The sequence below is a fragment of the Cotesia glomerata genome, linkage group LG2, assembly GCF_020080835.1.
Source record: "Cotesia glomerata isolate CgM1 linkage group LG2, MPM_Cglom_v2.3, whole genome shotgun sequence".
Lineage (NCBI taxonomy): Eukaryota > Metazoa > Arthropoda > Insecta > Hymenoptera > Braconidae > Cotesia > Cotesia glomerata.
In genome coordinates this window covers 6704928-6729889 of record NC_058159.1, presented here as the reverse complement: position 1 = coordinate 6729889, position 24962 = coordinate 6704928, and the positions used below count along the sequence as shown (strand labels likewise).

The 24962-nt window shown below is 29.7% G+C and overlaps 2 protein-coding genes across 4 annotated transcripts in view; both read left to right on the top strand.

Moving 5' to 3' along the window:
- Positions 1-24962, top strand: part of LOC123259379 (zinc finger protein 608-like) — a 95086-nt gene that overhangs the window by 7858 nt on the left and 62266 nt on the right. The window lies entirely within an intron of this gene.
- LOC123260131 lies at positions 466-1948 on the top strand. Its single transcript, XM_044721089.1, has 7 exons — positions 466-480; positions 579-760; positions 845-1016; positions 1087-1231; positions 1342-1505; positions 1581-1658; positions 1748-1948. Exons 3-7 carry the CDS (start codon positions 909-911, stop codon positions 1946-1948), a joined length of 696 nt encoding a protein of 231 aa, XP_044577024.1. The 5' UTR covers positions 466-480; positions 579-760; positions 845-908.

The window sequence follows — 24962 nt, the reverse complement described above, 5'->3', positions numbered from 1 at the left end:
TATTATTAAAAATTAAAAAAAATTTTTATACATTTTCTTTTTTACTGAAGAAAACAGTGGATTTTGACAAACTTCACTGTCAAATTAGTGGAAATTCGTTTAATATTTTATGGTGTTGAAAGCGCCACTAGAAGTTCCGTGATCTGTCAGTCTAATGAGAGTGCAATCAATTTGCTAAAAAATTTTGATATTTTCTGGTGATAAGCTAGTTGTAGAGTTAATTTATAAAATAATTGATTTGTATTTTTCTTAAATTCTTCCATTTAATTTTTTCTAAATTAGTATTAGTTTATCTTAAATTTTTATTTTTCTTTTAAAATATGTTTACTAAAATAAATTTTAGATCTAACAATCAATATGGACAAGTTCAAAAGTTTAACTGTTGATGAGTTAGTCAATGAGCTTGAGGATCTAAAGGATGATGATGAGACAGTGAACATTTTTACAAGTAAGTTTAGTTGATCGTACCAAACTGGCTGGGTAACTATAAATATATAGTTCATTATACTATATATCTGTATACTACTTTATTAAACGACATAAAAATTGACTGTACTTATTTATTCTATATATTTCAGGAGCATTATTTCAGTTTTGACGGGCAACGAGGATTCATTGAGTGGCGTCTGCAATGTTTAAGAACTAATTTACACCCTTCTGATAAAAAGTACAATAAAAGTGATGTTAAAAAAGCCTCGAAGACCAAACCCGAACCACTAAATACTCGTGATTTGAATTTTAACGTTCAAGAAATAAATAACCAAGTATATCAACTAAAAAAATTACATTTATTTATCTCGATAATTTTAATTGTTAATGCACTATTACATTAACTCTTGTTACTTTAGATATCTATTTTACAAAGCAAAAATCCAACAGACCAAAATAAAGAGCACATTGTGTTTCTAATGGATGCAACCAGGGAATATCGACGCCATTGGATTGGTAAAGAAAGCCCGACGATATCGGAAATTTTTAAAAAGTTTCCTCGATTTTTAGATTACCATGGAGAACTGGTAAAATTGATTGTTTGATTGATAATTTATATTTTTTAATCTATATTCTAACAACTAAATTTATTAACAGATTGACAGAGAATTTCAATCAATTTATCCTAAGTCACAAGATAATTTAATATCAAAATTTCCTACGCTATATACTCAGAAGATTCTGTTTTATGCTGAAAATTTACGACCAGAAATATTTGCAGCATCAGATAACATCAAAGATGGTAAATTTGCTGCTCCAAAGTATTTTTGCTGCTCATTTAAACAACTGCGAAATTCCTGGTCCTAGTCATTATTATTTATAATTAAATACCTATTGATTTAATTTGTATAGATAATTTTCGAGCACTATTAATTCTGACGGAACTATTGCCCATAACAAACGCTGAAATTTCAAAAATAAAAAAAGCTGAACAAGTGAAAAAAGATCAACAGAAGATATACGACCAAGAAAACGAAAAAAATAAAAAAGTCGGGCAAGGAAAAGGAAAGAAACGAGTAAATATTTGTTAATTTATTTTTAATTTTATTACAGTGTTTGTCTCATTTGAATAAATGGTAAAATTTTTCTAGAAATATGATGAATTAGAAAATGACACTCCATTAAAAAAAAAAGTGTTTCCAAACGATGAACTCGTCAAACTTGTATCAGTAGGTTTTTTTTATGTACATATAATCTTAGTTTGAATATATTTTATATTTATATAGATTTAATTTTAATTGCGATTTTTATCATTTAGGAAGGGACAAATGTTGAGGATTTTGCAAAACAACTTCGACAACAGTCGAACAAAAGCTCTACAGCCTTATTTGATTACTCATTCGGGTCAATCAGTAGACAAACTTTTATACAAGGCGATGGGTGGTTTATTATGGCGTCCATCCTGCTAGTAAACCTATCACTTCATTTGACCTTCTCTACAAGACATATTATGTGTTAAATGTCGAATATCCCGAAAAATTGAAAAATTTTTACAATTTTATCGATTATTATATTTTCCAAATGAAAGTTAAGCCAAAAAGTATGGTGTCCTCTTTACATACGAATATTGTTAATTTCAAGATAGGCACTAATGACAAGAGTTACAAGAGTAACAAAATAACAATTGTCAGCATTTGTCTGAGGATGATGTTTCGACTAAAACATTTTCTTCATTAGATTTTACTTTCTTATTGTTTTTAAAAACAAGTTTTATATCGAAAGAAAGCATTTTTGAATTTTTATTGAACTTATTTTAATTACTTAAACAATGTTTTTATGTAGCATTTTACCGATTTGTTATTTAATAAGTAATCACTTATTACTTTTACTTACCCATTATTTTACTTTTAGTGTTTGTAATAATCTAAAGATTATCAAAAGTGTGTTTTCTTCTATGTTGTAGACGTAAATATTTATGTTCAAAACTTTAAATTTAAGACAAATATTATATTACTGTTTGCAAACAAAATGATTTTCTATTGTGTTTTATTATGATATAAATTATTACTTTGTAATAACTTTGATTACTTAAACATTTTTCCACATTTATTAGATTTTATTCATTTCAGAGAAATTTACCGATTTACCGTGTAGAATTCTCATGGAGCAAAATAGTGAGTTTCAGGAATTCTATTAGAGCTTCTTATCACTAGTGACTGCAGTGAATTTCACTGACTCGAATAGTATTTTCATCACTAATGATTACAGTGATTGTCACTAATTCTATAAATACGTCATATCACTAGTCATTGCAGTGGATTTCACTGATTTAAATAGAGTAGTTATTAGTACCAATAATTACAGTATTTCTACTATTTGTATTAGTAATTCTTCTCACCAATGATTGTAGTGAGTTTCACTTGTTTAAACAGTAATTTTCACTATCAATAATTATAGTGAAATTTACTAATTCTTTGAGAATTTGTTACCACTAATTTAAACAGGGGAGTTCACTGTTTAAATTAGTGATGTTATGAATTCACTGAATAAAATAGTGAAAATTCACTGATTCCAAGTGGTATACTTATAACTGTGCAAAACAGTGCATATGCACTGTGAACCAGTGAAAATCTACTATTTCATTTTTAGAGAGTATATAAATATATAGATTTGTATGCGATATTGTATATGTTATTATGTATTCTCGATTACACCGCAATGACGCCATCTTTATCGTTTGATCCTTAATAAATTGCACTGCAGCTGTAATAAAATTATTGATCTTACTTGTTTACAATCTCTGCTGATTCACCGATAGAAGAATTTATTAACTGGCGATAAAATTATTTATTTTGAGTAATTTATTAATTTTTTAATTATTCAAGCAATTATTTTTTACTTTTTAATAAACATTTTTTGGACTTCATGTGTCTTGTTCTGATGCAATTATTATTATTTGATTTATCAAAAAAAGAATTAAACTGACAAGAAAAAAATCTAGACCCAAAAAACTAATTTTTTAATAATTTGATTATTTTATTAGTTAAAATAAATTTTACTTGATTTAAAATTTTTTAAGTACAAGTGAGTCAGAACAGACAATAGCTTTAATATTTAATGTATGATACGTGTAAAAAATGAAAAAAAAGGCTTGTACCCAGTCTGATGCTTCTCAATCACAACGTCAGTCACGAACGGTAAATTTGAGTCGGGCAAAGTAAAGGCGATGGCGCGCATAAATGTAACCTCGATACGATCCATCCATCCATCCATTCCCATTCGTCCATACACTACACATTAATCGCATCGTTCTTTGGCTTTGGTACCTCTTCCTCTCCCTATACATGTATATGTATGTGTGTATATTATATATTATATATATCACACACTCACACACATGGGAGTCGATACGTGCGTTGCGATATACATAAAACATGACGCCGGTAATATGCTCACGGGAACGCCCGCGAGAGAATATTTCCATCCTTGTCTTTAACCACATGCTATATATTTATACACACTCACACGTGGCTGTAATAATTTGTGTGTATGTATAATAGGCACACATATGTGCTGTTTCGGCCCCTGGATAAAATTTAATCGCCAGTTAAATCCGGAATTGACGAGTAGAGGCTTTCCGTTCATTTGCGCGCCAGCCATTTCCGCTGTACTATTATTATTATGTTTATACATATCTAATGCCTCTGTATGATTGAGTACGAATTCTACTGAAGAAAATTCTATAATTTTCTTAAGGGGGGAAATACGTGTACAGGCTTAAGACGATTCAATTTTTTTTTTTTTTATAAATCGCTTGTAAAACTATTCAAAAATATAGATTGAAAATTTAAAGTCAAAATTTCCATTCGTTCAAAAGTTATAAGCGATTTATTAATTACTTTAATACTATTTTACATTAACTTTTTCTGTCACTTTTTTTTCAAACGCGTTTTTCTCGAAACGAGTTTTTTCAAAACTGTGTGCAGTCTAGCTCAAAGAGTTTTAAACCAATCATCTTGCGATATGGCTTATAATTTTCTTTATACAATTACCTTGAATATGAACCTCAATCGAAAGCGATATTTTTATTTAAACTATTTTTTTTTAATAGACAATGTATGAAAAAGTGATAAAAAATCACGACTTAATTTTACAGCCCTGTAAAAAATGGAAATTTTTACTTTTTTTTTGTGGAATTGAGGTTCATATGGAAGATACACATATAAATGAAGTAATTTTTCTGTGCCATTGATTTCAAATAAAAATTGTGGCTTCCATACTGCACACAGATTGCTAAATCGGATGACAACCTACGATGTGTATCAGCTGATATCTCCGCTATTTGTTAACTTATATTATTGTTTAATACGAAAAAATACTCATAAATATATGTATAAAATAACCTGATAGTTTTAATAAATAATATTAATTTCTTATACCTTAAAAAAATTAATGACAATCAGCATGAAAACGGCCTTCTACACGTATTTCCCCCCTTAATTAAAGATAATAGTAAAATTTTTTTATTTTTTATATAAATCAATATTCTGCTTGAATAATCAAAAATACAAAAAAATGCCATTCGGCCTCACCCGAAATGGAAGGTAGATTTCATGTGATATGAGATTTTCTTTATTTATGTTATTTAATTTGTTCAATAACAAATTTTTATGTAATTTTTAAATTTTCAATCCGCAATAACTTTTAAACGAGTTAACCGATTATCACGTAGTTGACAACAGTCGATGCAGTTTTTTGAATTCTATGATAAATTTCAAATCGTGAATTGATCGGATAAAAAATTTCGAAATTTGTTTGAAAAAAACGCTTTTTTCGATTTTTTTTGTCAACGATATCTCACAAACGAATCAAGCGATTTTAACCGGTCCGGTGGCGGTCGACGTAGTTTTTTGATGTTGAGAGCTGATTAGTTTTTAGAATCGGTCGGTAAAGCTGTTCAAAAGTCATTCTAAAAAAACTACATTTGAAAAAAAGTTAATTATTTTCAAATTTTTCAATGGCCTATAAAATTGATAAAAATCTTCATAACGTATAAGTGTTATAGGTCAAATTGAAGGTAATATAATCAGCTTCACCATGAAGTTTTCAGAAATGAGCTTTTTTCTGTCAGTCAAAAGTTATTCACGGTCAAAGTTACAAAACTTGAAATTTACAAAATTTTAAAAATTTTAAATGGCCGCCATTTCTAAACTAATTGACCGATTTTACTCATCTTCGAACTCGACCTCAGTAATTACCCAAAGAATATGTGTACCAAGTTTCATCAAGATCGGTTGAAAACTTTTCGAGACATCTTGATGACAAGGCTGGTTATATTACATATACATATATATACATATATATATATATATATATATAAATTTTTTAACCAATGGTATTTTTGGAACCTACTCGACTAATTATAGCATATGATAGCAAAATCAGGTGAAAATTTCACCTTGAGGACTAATGCAATAATTAGATTTCTAAAGAAATCTATCTAAAAATTAATAAGGACCTTTTTAATAGAAAATTTTATTTCCTACAAAAAAAAATTTTTCATCATTTTTTCATATCTTCAATATTTCGCTTAAAATAACGATAACAAAAATAATGATAATAAATTTTTTTTATTTTTTATTTTAATTAATTATTATTATGAGTTTTACTTGTATACCGTTTTCTGGTTTTTACAAGGCTAATTGTCTCAGCATCTCCGCATTAAGTCTCTTTTCAACTCTTTATTATCAACATATGCTCCGCTCTATATTATCAACACAATCTTTCAATTCTTTTATTATCAACATATTCTCCACTCTGTTTATAATCAACATGTTCTCCACTTTTTATAATCAACATATAATTTCGCACATAACTTTATTCCCAATGCGGCTGTAGACCGACTTGTGCTTTCTGTACTGTATTTACCCTATTCTTCACCCCTTTCTATCGGTGTTGGAATAGTGGCGATGGGGAAACCACAGAGAAAACCCATGCCAGTACAGTTTGGCTACCGAAGTGACCCCCGACGGTTGGTGTTGGAACTATTCGAACAACTGTCGGGGCTCGAACCCTCGCCTCACGACATGATGCACGAACGAACTAACGGGATAATGACTTAGTTCGCTCGGCCATCATGCCGCTTTTCTTTATTTTAATTAATATTTTGTTCAAAAAATCGAAGATAACAAAAAATTGATAAGGGCCTTTTTTATAGAAAATTTAATTTTCTACAAAAAGTGCCTCTTATCATTTTTGCATATCTCCAATATTTCGCCCAAAATAATAATAAGAAATTATTTTATTCAAGCGTAAATTTTTTAGCAATTAACAAAATAAAATAAAAAGTATTTGAAAGCAACAATATCAATATCAATCCCATCAGCAAACAGTTTTTATTGCTCAAGAAAAATATCGAGTAACAATAATTTCACAAAAGTTAATTCCCAATTTTATTCATCAATCGATTGAGCCAATGATTGATGGGAGCTTGCCACTATGTGACACACAATTTAAGATAAAAAAAGATTCAACATATGACGATATACTTTTCATTCCATTTAATGTATCGTTTGCGGAGTTTTTTTTTCGACCAGTAAATATGTGGAAATGACGTGGCTCTTTTCATCATCGTTTCTATCGACTATCCACTATCCACTATTCTCCATCGCCCGTCTTTCTTCGATCAACTAAAACTAAACACGTACATATCTCTCTCTTCCATCACATACCAGCGCTGTAACGTAGTTATTTTCGCGTCGACGGTCTATCACGTGCCCGAGTGATCTCAAATTTTTACATAAAATTTATCAGACTCAATTTTCGTGTCCTAGACTAATAACATATCAATTTTTCTTTTTTGAAATAATGAATGTAACATAATTTATATTTTACCCGTCTCTGAAATAACAAATTATCCCATTAAACAGTGATGTGTCTTTGAAAGCTTTTTTCCATCAAAAGATCTCCGAGCGAAAGAAAGTAAAGGGAGCACTAATGCAAAAAGAATGATAAACAAGTAAAGGGATTTAGAGCATTCGAATAAAGTTGACGTCTGTCGGGCTTGTATGCTCACATTGCAGCTGTGCTGATCGAGCTAGTGTAAAGACAACTGGGATGATATTGTCCTTACTGAGTAAAGAATTAACAGTTAACAATTTTTATCCTTTAAAAAAAAGAACAAACAGTCGCAATATTCCTTTTAAAATTTTTCAAACTGCAAAATAATTTTTTTGTCATTAAATCATACATAATTTATTGTAAAAATTGAAGAAAATTTGTAGATGCTAGAGAAGGCCAATATTTTCCCAGCAGAAGTCTAGTAGAGTGAAGCGAGCGCAGCAAAATGGCTGCCGGTTTAAAACGTTCGAGTGTGCGTGCTTGGGCCTGAACTCTCCCCCTCTTCCAATACATCCACATAATATATGTTATATCCTTCACTCTCACACAAACCAGCCTGGAGGAAATCAAAATGCAAGTGTTGGTAACTGCGTCTAGCCCTTCGTCCTTCGACACTCAGCTTTCAGAGTTCCCTGATTCCCTGTGCTGGCATTACAACCTTTTATCGTCTCGTCCTTATCCTCTTACTCGTACTTTAATACTTGTTCCTTTTCTTTTCTTTTATTTCTTTTTCATGCCAGCGATTCTCCCTGCACATATATACACACACACACACACACACACACACACACACACACACACACACACACACACACACACACACATACACTCTAGTCCCGTCTTTGCTTATACTCACTATCGCTCTTAATACCATCAGCCGTATGATATATAAAAGTAAAAGTGAAAAAGGGACGGAAATGAGGTTAAATTTTAGTTTTGGTTAAAAGAAATTTTGAACTTCCCGCTAAGAAAATCGAAGATTTTCGAAAAATCGGGAATTTATTGTTTTCACCACGTTTTGCGAAAATCGAGGTTTCAACAGATTTCGACGTTTTGAAGCCCTAAGTAGCTTCCCTGACTATTTTTACGATGATGTCCGTACGTCTGTATGTATGTATGTATGTATGTATGTATGTATGTATGTATGTATGTATGTATGTATGTATGTGTGTGTGTGTGTGTGTGTGTGTGTGTGTGTGTGTGTGTGTGTGTGTGTGTGTGTGTAAACCTCTTATAACTTCTGAACAGCTTGACCGATTTGATCGTAGTTGGTGTCATTCGAAAGGTCTTCGCCAAACTTAGATTTCTTGTAAGTTGGAACCGATTCGGACTAGTAGATTTCGAGAAATTGCAAAAAAGTGATAAAAAAAGTTTTTTTCATTTTTTTTTAAATATCTCTGAATTGGCTGAACCGATCGATCTCAAAAACTAATCAGCTTTTAACCTTGAAAACCCGCATCGATCGCCACCAAAAGCGTCGGAATCGGTTGATGCGTTCTTGAGATATCGTTGTCGAAAAAAATCGAAAAAAGTGTTTTTTTGTAATAACTCCGAAATTTTTCTTCAGATCCATTTTTTGTTGGAAATTATTTATAGAGCTCAAAAAACTACATCGATTGCCGCTAACCACATGCAAATCGGTTAGTTCATTCAAAAGTTATAGCAGTTTGAAAATTTTAAAAATCGTGTTTTATCGAACTTTGATAAGATTTTTGAGCTCGAAGAGCTCAGAGCATAGGAAAGCTATCTCTTTGAGCTCGGAGAGCTCAAAATAACACATAAACTGTATTTTTGAGCTCGAAGAGCTCAAAAACATCATAAATGCAATTTTAAGCGCTTAGGTACGAAATGAGCGGGTAGTTGCAGGGATGGCCTTCAGGGTCAACCGTTTTCCTAATTTTTTTTTTCAATCTTTAAATCTCTTAATTTATTGCTTTAATTCTGTACATTGTTTATAAATTTTTTTAATGTAGCCTTTTATTGCAATACCTTGATTTTGGTTCAATTTTATTAAAAATTTTTACAATGTTTATAATCTATAAATTTTTACAATTAATTGGTGTTTTAATTTGGTTAAAAACTCAATTTAAAAAAATCTAATTAAATCAACAATTGTTAAGAAAAAATTTCTTGATATTTATAATATTTTTTTCCATTCATTTTTCTGTTTTTCTCACTCCAACGAGCTACGTTTCCGATTACTGATGTATTTCTCGGCGACATGTCCTATGTTACTCTCAACTCTATCCACAAGACGACATAACATGTAAAGGCACAATTACAGACGTGCCATCAACATATCGTGCCAACACATCCTCATCCCTTATCCCTTAGGATTACCCACACGCTCAAACATCTACACATTCTCACATTTAGAGTGAAGAGCGTCTCTGTGTGCATTAACATACATGGGAATGAATTGCCGAATGCATTACTGTTATTATTATTATTATGATCATTATTATGGTAGACATACAGAAAGCGGAGAACAAAGGTAGAGTATAGTTGAGAGCGTATGTACCCAGGAAGGCAAATACAGTGTGTACTGGTGTGCATACAGAGACATATTTGGTATCTGGGGACAGCAGGCTAGACTAAAATTCATTTGTATGCATATACAAATTCATATGTATGTGTGTACTAGAGCAGAGATAGAGGAGCGCAATCGCAAACGAGCCACCCCATGGGTAGAAAGTCTGGGATAAATGTGTTATGTTGGTGGTATCGCTCTGAAACTGGTCATCATCCGTGGAGATGTGAGATGGGGTGAGAAATCGAGATCTCGCTCGCTCTATTCCTATAACATACATCACTGCACATACACTAATTGTGCGGTCTTGCTGACGAGTTACATTGTCTCTGGTATTATAAGCACGCGTTATTGCACATCCATACACTGCAGACCGTACAGTATATGTAATGTATACACCCAAGATTCGCTACTGCCATTAACATTCATCCTCCCAGATGATCAAGTGTCATATGGGCTTTGTTTCGTCGGGTCTTTGTGCCCCGCGATCTTCTATTGTTCTCTAATATTCCCGCTCTTGTATCCATACATCCATTTTACATGCTCGCTTGCATTTCGGTTTATAATGTTGTTTCCAAACCAAACACCGTTTTTTTTTTTTTTTTTAAATACAATCTATTTTGTATTAAATAAGGGCTAGTGCCTTCTACTATAAATTCACTTATAACTTTTTTTCTATTCTTCTTGTTAAAATTACAATTATTACATAAATTAAATACTAAATGTCTTACGTGTACTTTAAATAAACTACCATTGTATATGTTTGCCATTCGGCCAATGTCTTTACGGAAAAAAAGTAAAATATAAAATTCACTCGGATTCCAGTTAATTTTTATAGTTTCAAACAATACAGTGGACATCGGGGTGGCAAAAATATAAATATTACAAAACTTAATATAGAAAGTGTAAAAGCCACAATTTATAATTTAATATCGAAAATAAATTATTAATAATCAACTGCCGTTATCACAAGAGTCAAATCCCAAAACCTAACCTTATTTAATTAACGTAGTAGATTTCCCTATACTAAATCACGTTGGAGAAAGAGAGACAGAGATAACTTTTGAATGTTTTTTATTAATAAATATTCTCATATTCTTGGAAACCACACTGATTGTTATTAAATATGTTCTAGATGTTATTTTCTCTCGTTGTCTTGATTTTTATAAGAATCTGAACGTCCAGTTTTGTGAAATAAGATAAAGTCTGTGATTCTCCATAAGGATCAATGGTAAAAGTAAAAATATGTAGATATTAATATCTTTTTTTTAGGACTTGCCAGGCTTCCAAAAATTTTACTGCTTAATTATGATATTATAAAGTACCAATATGCCAAATTTCATTAAACTCTAAACGTCAATTCTAAAACCGCCTGAGTCAAAATATAAATTCCAATTTGAGCCTCAAAATCCTCAGTGAGGTTTTTGAGGGCGAATTTGGAATTTCAAGATAGATTTCAATATGGAAAGTAGTCACGATTTGAACCTCAAAATCCTACTTACGGACGGTTTTACAACTTTGAGGGTAAAAATAGAACTTCAGAGTTCACGTTTGAACCTCAAAATATTCTTCAATAATTTTACTATTGAAAATTTTTAATGAATATGGCACTATTGTTTTTTAAATCCTCCCTGCATTTTTTAAATAAACAAATGGTTTTATCTGATAAAATAAATTCAAAGTGATCGAGGTGTAAAATTTTTTGGCAGTGGTACAAGTTGTCATATAACATTTTAGTAATTAATTTCATCAAAATAAATTAGCCAAATTAAAAAAAAAAAAATTTTTTTTTCTTGGAATTGTTGTTTCAATTTGGGTGTTCAGATTAACGTTTCATATACATAACGCGTTTACTTTTCATGTTTCCCTTTATATCGAAATTAAATTAATCGAAAATCGTCCGACGCTCGGACTCGATCACGGAACCCTACGCTCTCTAAGCCTAAACCTAACCGACAACTCTATACTACGCATGTAGCTGTTTTGATGTCAACTGTACATGCTTTAAACATATTAGAATTCTCATTTGATCCTCATACTCCTCAATGAGGATTTTGAGGCTTTCGTTCGGATTTGAAACCTACTATACGCTGGAAAGAAATAATGCTGTTTTCCAACCATGCATTTTTTATCTCGAGGAGTCCTTTCAAACTATTTGTTTTATTATCCTTAATAATAAATTTTTTGAGATATAAGTATCAATTATTACTGTTTTTACTATCAGTAAACAAAAAAAAGCTTCACTTAAATTAACTAAAAATTATGTCAATTAAGTTAACAAATTTTTGTGACAAGAAGATGAATAAAGAAAATATTAATTACATTACTATTCCTTATACACTTTTACTCATGACTATTTTCGAATATTGTACTCATTTTTTAATAATATTTAAAAATTTATATGGTCACAAACAAGTCAATAATTATAGTTTCATTTTTAGCGTTGCGTTTAAAATTTACCATTTTACTTTGTAAATATTGACGTTGCTTGTATTAGAAATTTAGTAACTTTATTTTATACTTTTTACATATCATACGATCATTTTTTAGATACGAAATGATGAATATCAAAGTCAAAATTCTTAATTATTATACTTAAACATTTTCGACATTCACATAGCGAATATTACTGTTTGAAATAGTATTTTCTTCCATGTAAAGAATAAATTGTAGCATTTAAATGATAAATACACTGAAAAAAAAATTTTTTTCCACCTAGAATACTAAATTTTTTACTCGAGTTTTCTTGATATAAAAAAACTGGTATTCTTAATCTTAAAATACCACGCTTTATTTATAAGGCTAGTTTTTTGACAGTGAGAAAACGGTATTCTTATAGTTAAAAAACTTTCGTATTTTAACCATAAGAATACCAGTTTTTTAACTATAAGGAAACATTTCCTTGGTAGAAAAAAACTTTTTTTTCAGTGTATTATAATGGGATTGTTAAAATCATGATTTTACTGTTTGAAATGGTAATTTTTAGCAGTTGATCATTACTTATTATAAATCGACTATTATATATTACAGTTTACTTTTTTACGTGAATTGGCATCAAAGTAATTTAAATAAATAAATAATAATTGGTAATTTTAATATTTGATAAAATTTATTGAATTATTTTTTAACATCAAATGATCTTATGAATATTTATTAAAAGTTAAAAAATAATTAATAAATTGATAAATTGCTTCTGAAAAATTTTCCAATAAACTATTTCTTAAATATTTAATTATACTGAAGAAAACTAAAACTATTACGTCAATTTAGTTTAATTTCATAAATTCTCTCGCAGCATATCGGCCTACACTGACGGCGAATCCATACAAGAAAATGCTCGGGTTTTTACTGTAAATTTTTACTCCAAACGACATCGATATCGTATCAAGCAAGCGCTGTTATTACATGTATCCATGTGTGTATGTGTGCGTCGAGATTATACTTAACGTATTAGCATTATATGTATAATATATCACGTGTAGAGTGTATGTATGCTGCAGTAATATCGACATAATGTAAGCCGAGATTAATTTAAAACTTGTCACGCTCTTACGTGGTTTCCAGCTGATGTGTGCGTGTAATTGTAAACCTTCTTCCTTTGTACTTTTCGCTTAAATTAATAATACTTGTCTATTGTTAATTTTAATTTTATCCGAACGCTTAAAAAAAAAAAATAATGATTCAAGAGAAAAATTTTTTTACTCAAATCAAGAAAATAAAGTTTTTAAAAATGATTTTTTGGTTCTAAAATTTTTCTTTTAAATCAATTTAATTTTTTTTTTTTTTTTCAGAGTACATAAATACATGTATAAAAATATTAACATTAAACGAGGGGAGGATAACTTTCATAGAGAAAAAAAAGGGGCTGATGGACAAAAGAAACTCTAGCATTTGAATTTCGTTTGATTTTGAGCTCTTTTGTGTACACATGATACCTCATAACACAGCATAATATATTAACGGAAGTTTTTATTGACTAACAAATGTCATTCTACTAAAAGAGTTATCTTATCAATTCGTGGATGTAATAAGTCAAATATATTTATGATGAGTTGTCATTGTTGTTCTAAATATAATTCGTAATGGATTTTTTTATAGTTGTATTAAAATATGAGAGCTAAAAGTAGAGTGATTTTTATCGGTTATTAACTATAAAAAAATTACAAAATACTGCACGAAAAATATCTATAAATTAAATAAGACGGATACTTTCAGCTATTTTTATTTTTATTGTTGTTGAATTGCTTTGCGGCGAACATTAAAATTAGTTGACGGAGCAATTAAGATAAAACCTTTCTATTGGCTGTAATAAACGTAATAGAGAGGATAGAAAGTATTAATTGAGCACGTAGAGTGCCTTGATAAACAGGAAATATTTGCGACATTAATCACAAATACCAAATTAGTGATTAATTGTTTGATTTTATAAATAAATTATTATCATAAAAAAGGATCATTTGGAGAAATTTGTTGTTTTAAATTTGGAGTAGTTGTATAATTATTTCTCATTCAAGTTATCAATTTTTTTTTGTAATAAATTATATTCTAATTAAACAACTAAAAATTACGTGTCTAAATTTTTAATTTTCTATCTCGGTCATTTTTTAAGATTTACGATCCCAAAATTTACAAAGTTTGTCACGTATATTACTTAGTGCTAACAATAATAAGAATTTAGTCATCTGTGTCTCGTCAAAGAAACTAAACAAACCAGTAGAGAAATTCAACAAATAAAAATCTAAACCCAGGTATAAGATTTAACAGTAATAGCATATTATATTATATGTAGTGTCTTTTTTTTCGGTTTCAACCCTGACACGTAAGTCTTCCTTCCTTTCAACATGGCATCTTCTTCTTCTTCTTCTTCTTCTTCTTCTTCTTCTTCTTCTCTTTCTCCTTCATCTTGTTGTTCTTCTTCTCTATGACTATGTACATGACTACAGCATCGTTTCCGCCATTCTCAAGTTAACCGCCTACAGTTTCTCATTCTCAACTCCCCTTCTCACAAACACAGACCACCGGCTGTGTAGTTTTACGTTTTATCTTCTATCGTTTAGGATTCACCAACACAGCTGTGACTAAATAAAACATTCAGCTACATACAAATACAACTTTAAACTATCGTCTATTGCCGACACTACTGGCATCGCCACCAATTACAATCCAACATCCAACGTACATACTAAAAGTGAAGATAATCAGCGACATTACGCTCCTGTCAAGTGCATTTGCACATACATACGCGTTATGTTTACGCATGTTGACTCAAGAGAGAGTAATGTATGCAGTTATTATGTTGTATGTTGTGTATGCATGTACACACTTATTAATACGGTATACTATACTATACTATACGTCCATATATTTATTTATATATGTATATGGTATCCATATTCTCTATGGAATAATAATAATAATAATAATAATAATAATAATAATAATAATAATAATAATAATAATAATAATAATAATAATAATAATAATAATAACATATTCAGTTATAAGCTATGGGGATACTAATACGATTATACATTGGATTTAGATCTGTTGAGTCGCGTTTATTTGACGGGTTTGTACTAACGCAAGTATATTTACGTACTCACGCCTGCAAACCATGTGCCAAATGTTTGTGTACAAATCACATATGCATATATATATATAGCGGTTTTGTTTTTACGAGGATCTTGGTATGATTTTGCAGCGTGAAAACTAAACTCGTTTTTTTTTTTTTTTTTATTATTTATTGTAAATAATTATAATGATAAGATTAAATTACGATACGGTATGAGCAAGCAATCCGTACTTTGTTGGGTATATGTAGTACTAGCACATACCGAGTAAATGGAAATTTGAGTAACTAACTGGCCTTGAGATTATTTTTTCGAGACTGAAGAATACATGAATTTTTTTTTGTTTAATTAATTAAGAAATTTTTTTTTTATCAAATTCTGATGTTAGATTATGGAATATTTTGTTTTATATAATGAAATTTTATTGAAATAATATTCATTAAAAGTTAAAAAATAATAAATTATTCTTTAATAACTAAATTAATTCATCAAAAGTAAAAACAAACTCTTCTATCAGCAAATTCATGATAAATTATCACAATAAATCATTTTAAATTAGTAACTTGCCATAATCAATTACTTAAACAGTTTTTGAACATAAGTAAAGACAATTAGTGTGAACAGAAAAACGGGAAAAAGGAAATAAAATATAAGTAAAGGAAAGAGGAAGATTAAGGGCCAGGATAAGAGAAGGGAAGGAAAAAGGGGTCGAGAGCGTTGATGCGACTTGCTCGATTGCGATGAGGTAGAGGTCGAGCTGAGCTCTATACTACTAAACCGAAGAACCAACGATCGAAAGTATAACGGACTGGCATTACAGTGTAGCGTGGTCGGTAAACACAGTAATTGAGCTGAGTTGGCTAGCACGAAACGCACGCTATGGCTAACTCTACCGAATCGATCCGGAAACACGTTTTTGCGTGACACGTTATCTATACATACACATCTATACAACCATACATCCATGTGTGTACTTTTCTGTATATGGATATGGATATTTTTACTTCTATCCACACGATGTCATCAAGGGACACCCAACACCCGACACCCAATATTAATAATAAATATTCAAATAATAAAAATACCTTTATCAGGAATAAAATGTTTAATTTTTGGAAAAATAATTAAAAAATGTCTAATCATTTTTTTATATAAAAAAAAATCAGTTTAATTAAACAAAAAAAAATGCAGTTAGTTTTTTCTTAAACAGAGCAGCTGATTTTAATTTCTAATAAAAAAAGTTTTATAATTATGATTGGTTCTAATTATTTATAATTTTTTATTTACTTTTACAGTAAAATTGCAATAAATCATTAATTTATTTATTTAACGTAATACATGGTAATTGCGCTCTGACAGCTGAGTAAATTATCCATAAAGTTGTCTTCCTTCTTACCTGGCATCATCATTATTATTATTATGATTTTTTATTTTTACTGTCGTGTTTATGAAGGCAAAAGCCAAACTATAGTTATAAAGATACATAACTAGCGAACAAAATTTAATAAAACGTAAATCCAGTCACGTCTCTGCAAGCATAAGTTTGCAGAGTCGACGGAAATAGAAGTGAGCGTGTTAGTGTCTCCTACTGCGATCTACCAAACGAGAATCGGGAATGAGAATGGGAATGCAGCATCACATTTGAATAAAAAATTAAAACCACCGCGAGCTTATTCTACAGAAGATATAACAAGAAATAACTCGTTTTATTTATCTACATTCCTCTTTACTTTTATTTGAGTACTCGCACACGCTCTAAATTATTTTATTTATTTTATCGCTTTCACTAACCATCACCTCACACTACTATTCGACATATCCATTGCCATGCACTACTTTACTTGTACATATTATTTGTATTCTTCATAGAAGACATTAATATGAACAATATATATATCAAAATATAAAAAATTTTGAAAAATAATTACAATTGAATTATAAATTAAGCGATCTCGCCTTAAACCAATTAAACTACTTGCCCTTGCAGCCACCCTTGTGTAAAAAATATATTTTTATTTTATAAAGAATAAACCTATTAGTTAAATTTTTTTTAGTTTAAAATATATATTATTTAAATAATATATTTTATAGTCACAAAATATTTTTTTTTAAAGACCTAAATTGTTTTCAAGCAAAAAGAAATTTTATTAAGATAAAAAAAATTTTTTATAGCTCAATAAAACTTTAGCAAAAAGAATTTTAATTTTGCTAAAAATAATTTTTCCAATAAAGAGTTTTTATTATTTTTTACAAAGAAAAGAAAATAAATTAAATTAAGAGAATCATTTTGAAAAATTTAATTTTCAGTAAAATAAAAAAAATTTTTCTCCTTTTAAGTAAATTTTTTACAAAAATTTATCACATTTATTAATTAGAACAATTCTTAATTAATTTTCCAAAAACTTTTGGTCGAAATAACACCTGAAAGCCGCGTAATAAAAATGATTAGTCAATAATTAGTGATATATTCTGTAACTAGAGAATCGAATTGACCTTTAGTGGCTTTCACTTAGGAAGGTTATCTCATTGCGTAGGATAATTATTCTTCTGGCGTAAACTCAATAGTCGGGATAGGATGAGGAGACAGTCGGTGGAGATAATAGAGGAGCTTCGGAAATAAATCACCCGTTGGACACACGATTGCCACCGGGCAAACAGGGAGATATGAGGGAGAAAATCAAACGGCGCGTGTTCATTCTACGAGGAAAAGTATCCGCTGTTACTGTCTCTGTGCCAGTGCTATCTGCGGCGCACATTCACATACGACACATCCACACATCCACACACTATTATGTCGGTAGTCCGTAAAATTGCCTCGCGGTTCGTCGAGGCCAAGTGCTCCCTCGCTCTATACTCCTATCCTATAATAATGGTTCTTTGTACGTTCCGGCATACTTGACTACATATATATATATATACATATATATATTCCTCTTGCTCACCTTCCATTCCATTCGGCAATCCATCCCACGCTACACTACATTTTATCATCATCAGTAAGTTTTCCCCCTTGTAAAATAACAACACAACAAACAACTTGATGAATAACAAACTTGAATTATCTATATTTATATATTTATATTTTTCTATAAATAACATACTTTTCTTGACATTTTTTTATCTACTATACATATTACAAATGTATCTATCTTATCAATTCGAGACGTTTATTTTTAATTCCCTCTTATGTATACAAACTTAACTATTTATCGATTAAATATACTTGCTTAAATAATTATATAATTACGTAACAATAAAATCGGGCGATTTAAATTCAATTAGGAAAAATTATTTTGGAAATTCAAGTATGGCTATTATATATAATTATAAATATAAGTGAGCGTAATTATCTCCATGCAAACCAAGTGTAAGTGAGTATGTATGTATTGAGTAAATTAAGCTGATGTATGTGAGTAAGGCGCAATTACTCATCAAGTCGTTCAGTTTATTATCGTGTCTTTCTAGCTATTTCACACCTGTCTCTATTTATTTTAACGACAAACCCAACCATCGCCGATTTAAATCTTGTCACTAACAACTTTGTTTTTTCTCTCATTATTCATTGTTATTATTAAATTTTTCTTTACATTTGTTAATTACCTCTTGAATTGTAAATGGCAGCATAATAACTAACAAAACAAAAAATATTTTACTTTATTGAAAAGTTATTGCTGTCGCCTTTAGCGACCTTTAGTTCAAGTAATTTCATCATTAACAATAATAATACAATTTTATTGATTTAACATGAAGAATATATATTAAAATTTTTAATAAATTAGCGACAAAAATTTTATTAAAAATAAATTTCAACTCCAAAAAAATAAACGAATTTTAATACAATTTTTTCATTTTTTTGTTTAAATCAATATTCTGTCTAAAATATCGAAAATAAAAAAAATTGATAAAATTTTTTTTATAAAGAATTTTATTTTTTATAAAAAAAAGTTTCTTATGATTTTTTGTATCTTCAATATTTTGTCGAAAATATTAATAATAAAATAAATTTTGGAATTATGCCTTGTTATTATTGTTAATTATAAATAATAATAATAATAAATTACATGTTATCAATGCTCGTGATTAAAAACAATTATATGTTCTCAAGTTATTATTTATAATTGCATTCCGGAAATATTGTTACCAATTTGACTTATAATTACAATAATTGTAATTGCAAACTCCAATGTAAAAGTATGAAGTTTAATAAATTTGGATTTTAAATAGAGTGTGTACGTAATCATCCTTATAGTTTGGAGTAGAACAGTGTCGAGTTTAGAAACAGAGTCGGCAGCAATGTTTTATGGAAGACCGAGTACAAGTGTCTATCCCTGTTTTCTCAGCAGAGTTGGACAAGACCGTCCAATTTTACCTGACTCTACTCGCCAGACTACACCGACTAGCTCTGTCCTTGTCTCTGTATATATTGGCTCTCTCATATCCTCATCTTTCTTTCTCTCATTGTCGATCCTTTTCCTTCATTTCCAAGCACTTGCAGCAGCAGCAGCAGCTTTGAGTCGATCCTCTGTTACTGCTATTGCTATACTACTCGGTCTCTTACACGACTCGGCATCGTCATGTCGCTTCCTCTTTCCATTCCATCGACCCTCCTAACCCACACATGTGTATGGAAACAGCTCTACACTCTACCTGATATATAAACGTATATTACACTCGATCTTGACTCTGCAAAGCCAAGAAATACAACCCTCCGACAGAATTCAAATCTTGATATTGAACCTCCTAAAAAATTCTCTTTCATGGTCTGATAATTGGAGTAGTATTGACTTTTTGTGGAATAATTACTGATAAAAACATAAATTAATACTCCAAAAATACGAAAAATTAAAAATTAAAATATTGGAGAATTTTATTCAAAGGGAATAAATTAGTTAATCATTATTAGCAGGAATTATTCATTTTAATTAAAAAAAAAAATTTTTTTTGGTCAAAGTAAATTGTTAGTATTAATTTAAAAAAATTTTGTCGATAAAATTCAAGCATTTGTTTATTTAAGAATAAAATACTCTAAAATAATAAAGACATTAAAGTATTTTATTCAAAGAAAAAAATTTAAGTATTATTAAATTTGAAACTATCAAAATAATCCATGAGATTAATTTATTATGAAAATAAAAAAAGTGATGAAAACATATCTTGCGTAAAAAAATAAAAAATTCATTAAAAAAAATTCCATTGACAAAAATTTTCCGATAGGGAATATAATAGTTGATTGTTAAAAAACTAAATATTTAGTGAGTGAATATAGTATTTTTTTCTCACGTTAATTAAATGTCGCTATTAATCACAAGAGCATGTTTTTACTTAAATAAAAATAAGTCACGCAAACTTTTAAATACAGCAATTACGACATCTACGTTTATTATAAACTTCCGTCTTAATTGTCGAAGCCATTGAAAGGAGCGAGGTCGTGGGTTTTTGCCCGGGCATTTATGTTCTCTTTCTCGCTTAAACAACTCTTCTATATCTGTATTCTGTATTCTGTATTCTGTATGTGTGAGTTTGGGTCTTGGTCGTTTTTCTCTCGCACAATGGTGAACAGGCGGCTGCCTCACTTCAGCGCCTTCTTCGGCAGCTTCCCCCTAGCCACTTCTACTTCTACCCGGCTTCTGACATTTACGGCATTATAGTCACTGCTACCCTCTATATACATACTCTCTATGCTTACCAATACATATATATTTTATCTTATACATATATACTGCGCTCAGAGCCTCTGAGATAATCACTCGACTCTCGTCACTCAAACGTTTAGGGATACATACCAGTTATTCCCTTTACTCACTTTATAGTACTCCTATCCTCCTTCCTCCACCCTATAAACTTTTCTCTTATATCTTTTTTATTTTTTTTATCCAATCCAATACTATTACTCTATACGCTGTCTATTTATCAAATAGTTACATGTGTTTATCAAACAAAATAATAACATTTATTTTATTTTCAATTACAACTTTAGTAATAATAATAAATTTTTTATAAAAATTAATCTAAATTTTTTTTAACAAGAATTATAATTATTATATTTTTTATGGCAGGACTTAAGTTCGTTAATTTTTATGTCGATTTTTATTTTTAATGAAATGTTTGTCTCTAATTAATTAAAAAATATATTAAATCGTATTAAATCTAGAAAAATAAATAAAATTGTATTATTATAATTTAAAATTGCACAGAAAAAAAAGGTTCACTTGAGCCAAGAAAATATTTTTCTTCCTAATTATTTTCTTGAGCGAAAAAAAAAATTTTTTTTTGACCCAAGAAATTTCACTTATTCTAACTAAATTAATTCTCTTGCTTTAAGAAATGCGCATCTTGATCCAAGAAAATTTATTTAAGTCAAAAAAATCTTGTTTTGAGAAAATTCAGCCACTTGCTCCAAAAAATTTAGTTCTTGATAGAAGTAAATTTTCTTGTCTTGAGAAAATTTCTCTCTTGCTCCAAAAAATTAAATTTCTCGATAAAAGTAAATTTTAATTTATATTTTTATTGATTAACATGTCAAATGAGAAGATCAAATAATATTGAAACATTTTTTTTCATTCAATATGTATAATTGCACGCTAAAATAATATAAAATGAGTATCAAATATTTAAGAGAAAAATTTTTTTCTCAGCTGAAGTAGGTGGCGTTGCTTCCTTAAAGTATCTAAAAATCTTGACCTAATATAAAAATTTGTTGTATTAAGTATTTATGATAATTTGAATTAATAAAAAATTACTTTCACCAAGAATGGAATTTGAAGAAAAATTTTTACTTCGGCCAACACAACTTCGGTCTTCTTTCAGGCACCCGAAAATTTTGTTGAGCCAAGAATTATGTTCTCTAGTCAAGAAATTTTTCTTATTGTGTGTTAATTATTCTTCCTAAGTATGAAGAAATAGATTATCTATTGAATAAAAATTTTTTTTTAGTAATTATTATTTAAAATAAATAAAAGCGGAAAAATAAATGGAATAAAATTAGTAAAAAGATATAAATAAAAATAGATGTGGAGAAGACTAAAAGTTAGGATAGGATGTAACGACGTAAGATATAGTGGGATCTGGTTACTGGTTACTAATTAAGGAATATTTAAAAAACGTGACACTGTTTTCACATTAATGTATAAGGTGTAATCACCATTCAATGTCGTCGGTGTCTTCCTCTCTGTCGTTAGACGTTCGCAGCATACATACTTCACACACATGCAAGTATGTACACATAGTAGTAGCCGTACCGCGGTGTTGTAACATAAATGCGAGTCACGATAAAACACTCTCTCATGTCTTCACAGACGTGTATGTTCTCTGTTCTGTGTTGTGTTGATAGCACCGTAAACACACGTGAACCAACACCAGAACAGTGCCAGGCATTCGACAGCACGAGCTGGTATTTGTATGCGATACGACTAACGAATAAGCCATCCTCTGCTCGCATCCTAAAAACAAATCTTTCTTTTTGCGTTTATTTTTAACTTCGGTTCTGATTAATTAACACAGTCATGGTGAGAGAGAATCTAATCATAATATTTGATTGACATAGAAGTTGAATTGGTAGATACCAACCAAAGAATATGAACAACAGGTTTGAGTTTACTGAATCGTGAAACATCTTCCCTATCTACATACATCCTTATCCCTATTTTCTTGCTCCTATATTCAATGCCTTTACTGGTAGAATATTGTATGGAGATACCTTTTCAATGGCGTAGCTCACTCAGGGGCCCAATAATCCATTTAAATGCTAAAACATAATAACATTCTATGCTACATCACATGCTGGATCAAATGTGCTCATCTCAAACAGCCGTTAAAAACTTACTTCCTATCTCTTATTTGTTATTCACCAGCCTCATAAAATATCATTTTCATTTTTTACTGTTAAAAAAAAAGTTATTTTTTTCATTGAATTAATATTCTGGTTAAAATATCAAAGATAACAAAAAATTCATAAGGACCTTTTTTATCGAAAATTTAATTTTCTATAAAAAAAGTTCTCATCCTTTTTTTCTATCTTCAATATTTTTCTCAAAATAATAATAAAAATTTTTGAATTTTCTATTTATTTCAATATTTTGTCGAAAAAATCAAAGATAAAAAAAATTGATAAGAAACTTTAAAATTTTGATCACGTCCAGAAAATGTTAATTCATTAAAATTGGTCACAGGAATTCAGGACAATAATTTCGAACTATGTATTGATTCTAGTTGAACGTTTCGTCCTTTCATTAGGACTTCCTCAGCAACTACAAATAAACATAAAAATTATAACTTTTGTATACAAAAATATATGTAAAAAAAATTTCATAGTATACAAGTATACCTTAATCATACTAGTTCACAGTTTAAAATATATTATTGTTGAAACATACAAAGTATTAGAATGCATCTTATAAAAAATTTTTTCAAAAATTAACAACTTAAATTTTCTACCAATTATCACAGAATAATTCAGTACATTCATAACGACATCAGCTGTAATACTAACAAATTGATAAGAAACTTTTTTATATAAAATTCAATTTTCTACAAAAAAAAGTCTCTTATAATTTTTTCTTATTGTCAATATTTCGCCCAAAATAACAATAATAATTATAAAATTTTAAAAAATTTATTATTATTATCAATTGAAAAATTACCATTAAATAACCGAAACACAAAAAACTTAAAAAATCAATCGACTTAATGAAATATGCAAATAATCAGCCTTCATGAGCGTTTTTAATAAAACCGCGATTAGATTTAATACCTTGATATCTGGAGTATCAATTTTTATCATAATAATAATAATAATTATTTTTTTTTATATATACTTGGATATAAAGTTAAGTCGGTTTATCTTTGGCGATGTGCGCACGAGCTACCGCGCAACATATCCTCAACACCATTAAACTTGAGCTCCCGGTTCATACATGCATTCACATACACCATCTTGCAAAAGTGCATTTATACATAAATCGAGACATGTGTGTGGTTGGCCTAAGGATTACCACACGGACAAAGGATATGTAACGCGAGGCCACGAGGATCCATACATACATATATATCCACATTGTACATCGGATGGGAGAGATTACTTGCCGGTTTTCTGTCGGCATCACTTTTAGGTATGAGAGAGCCAGCTAAAGTGAGATTACAAGTATTTATGCTGTGTGCGTGTTTTACGCACACTTTAACCGGTTGTGTAGTTTCTTAGCCACGACCACCACGTTCCAGTTTGCCCTCGGGCGCTGGCAATTATCTTTCAACATGCTAAATTCGCAAGACACTTTTTCCACTCTTTTATATCGCTCCTTCGGCTCTTTATTTATTTTTTTTTCCATCCAAAATTTCATTTTAAAAAATTAAATTAAATTAAAAGTTAAAATTGTTGAGAGTTAAACCGTCATTTTATTTATATTTAATACAATGAAGCTTATTGTCGTTTATTATTAGATCAATTGTGCGCAACATGTCGGCTCCGTGACCCGGAGTATTAACCCGGAAAACTGCATGAGTAACTCTTAATCGTCAGCGCGTCGAGCAGAGATTGA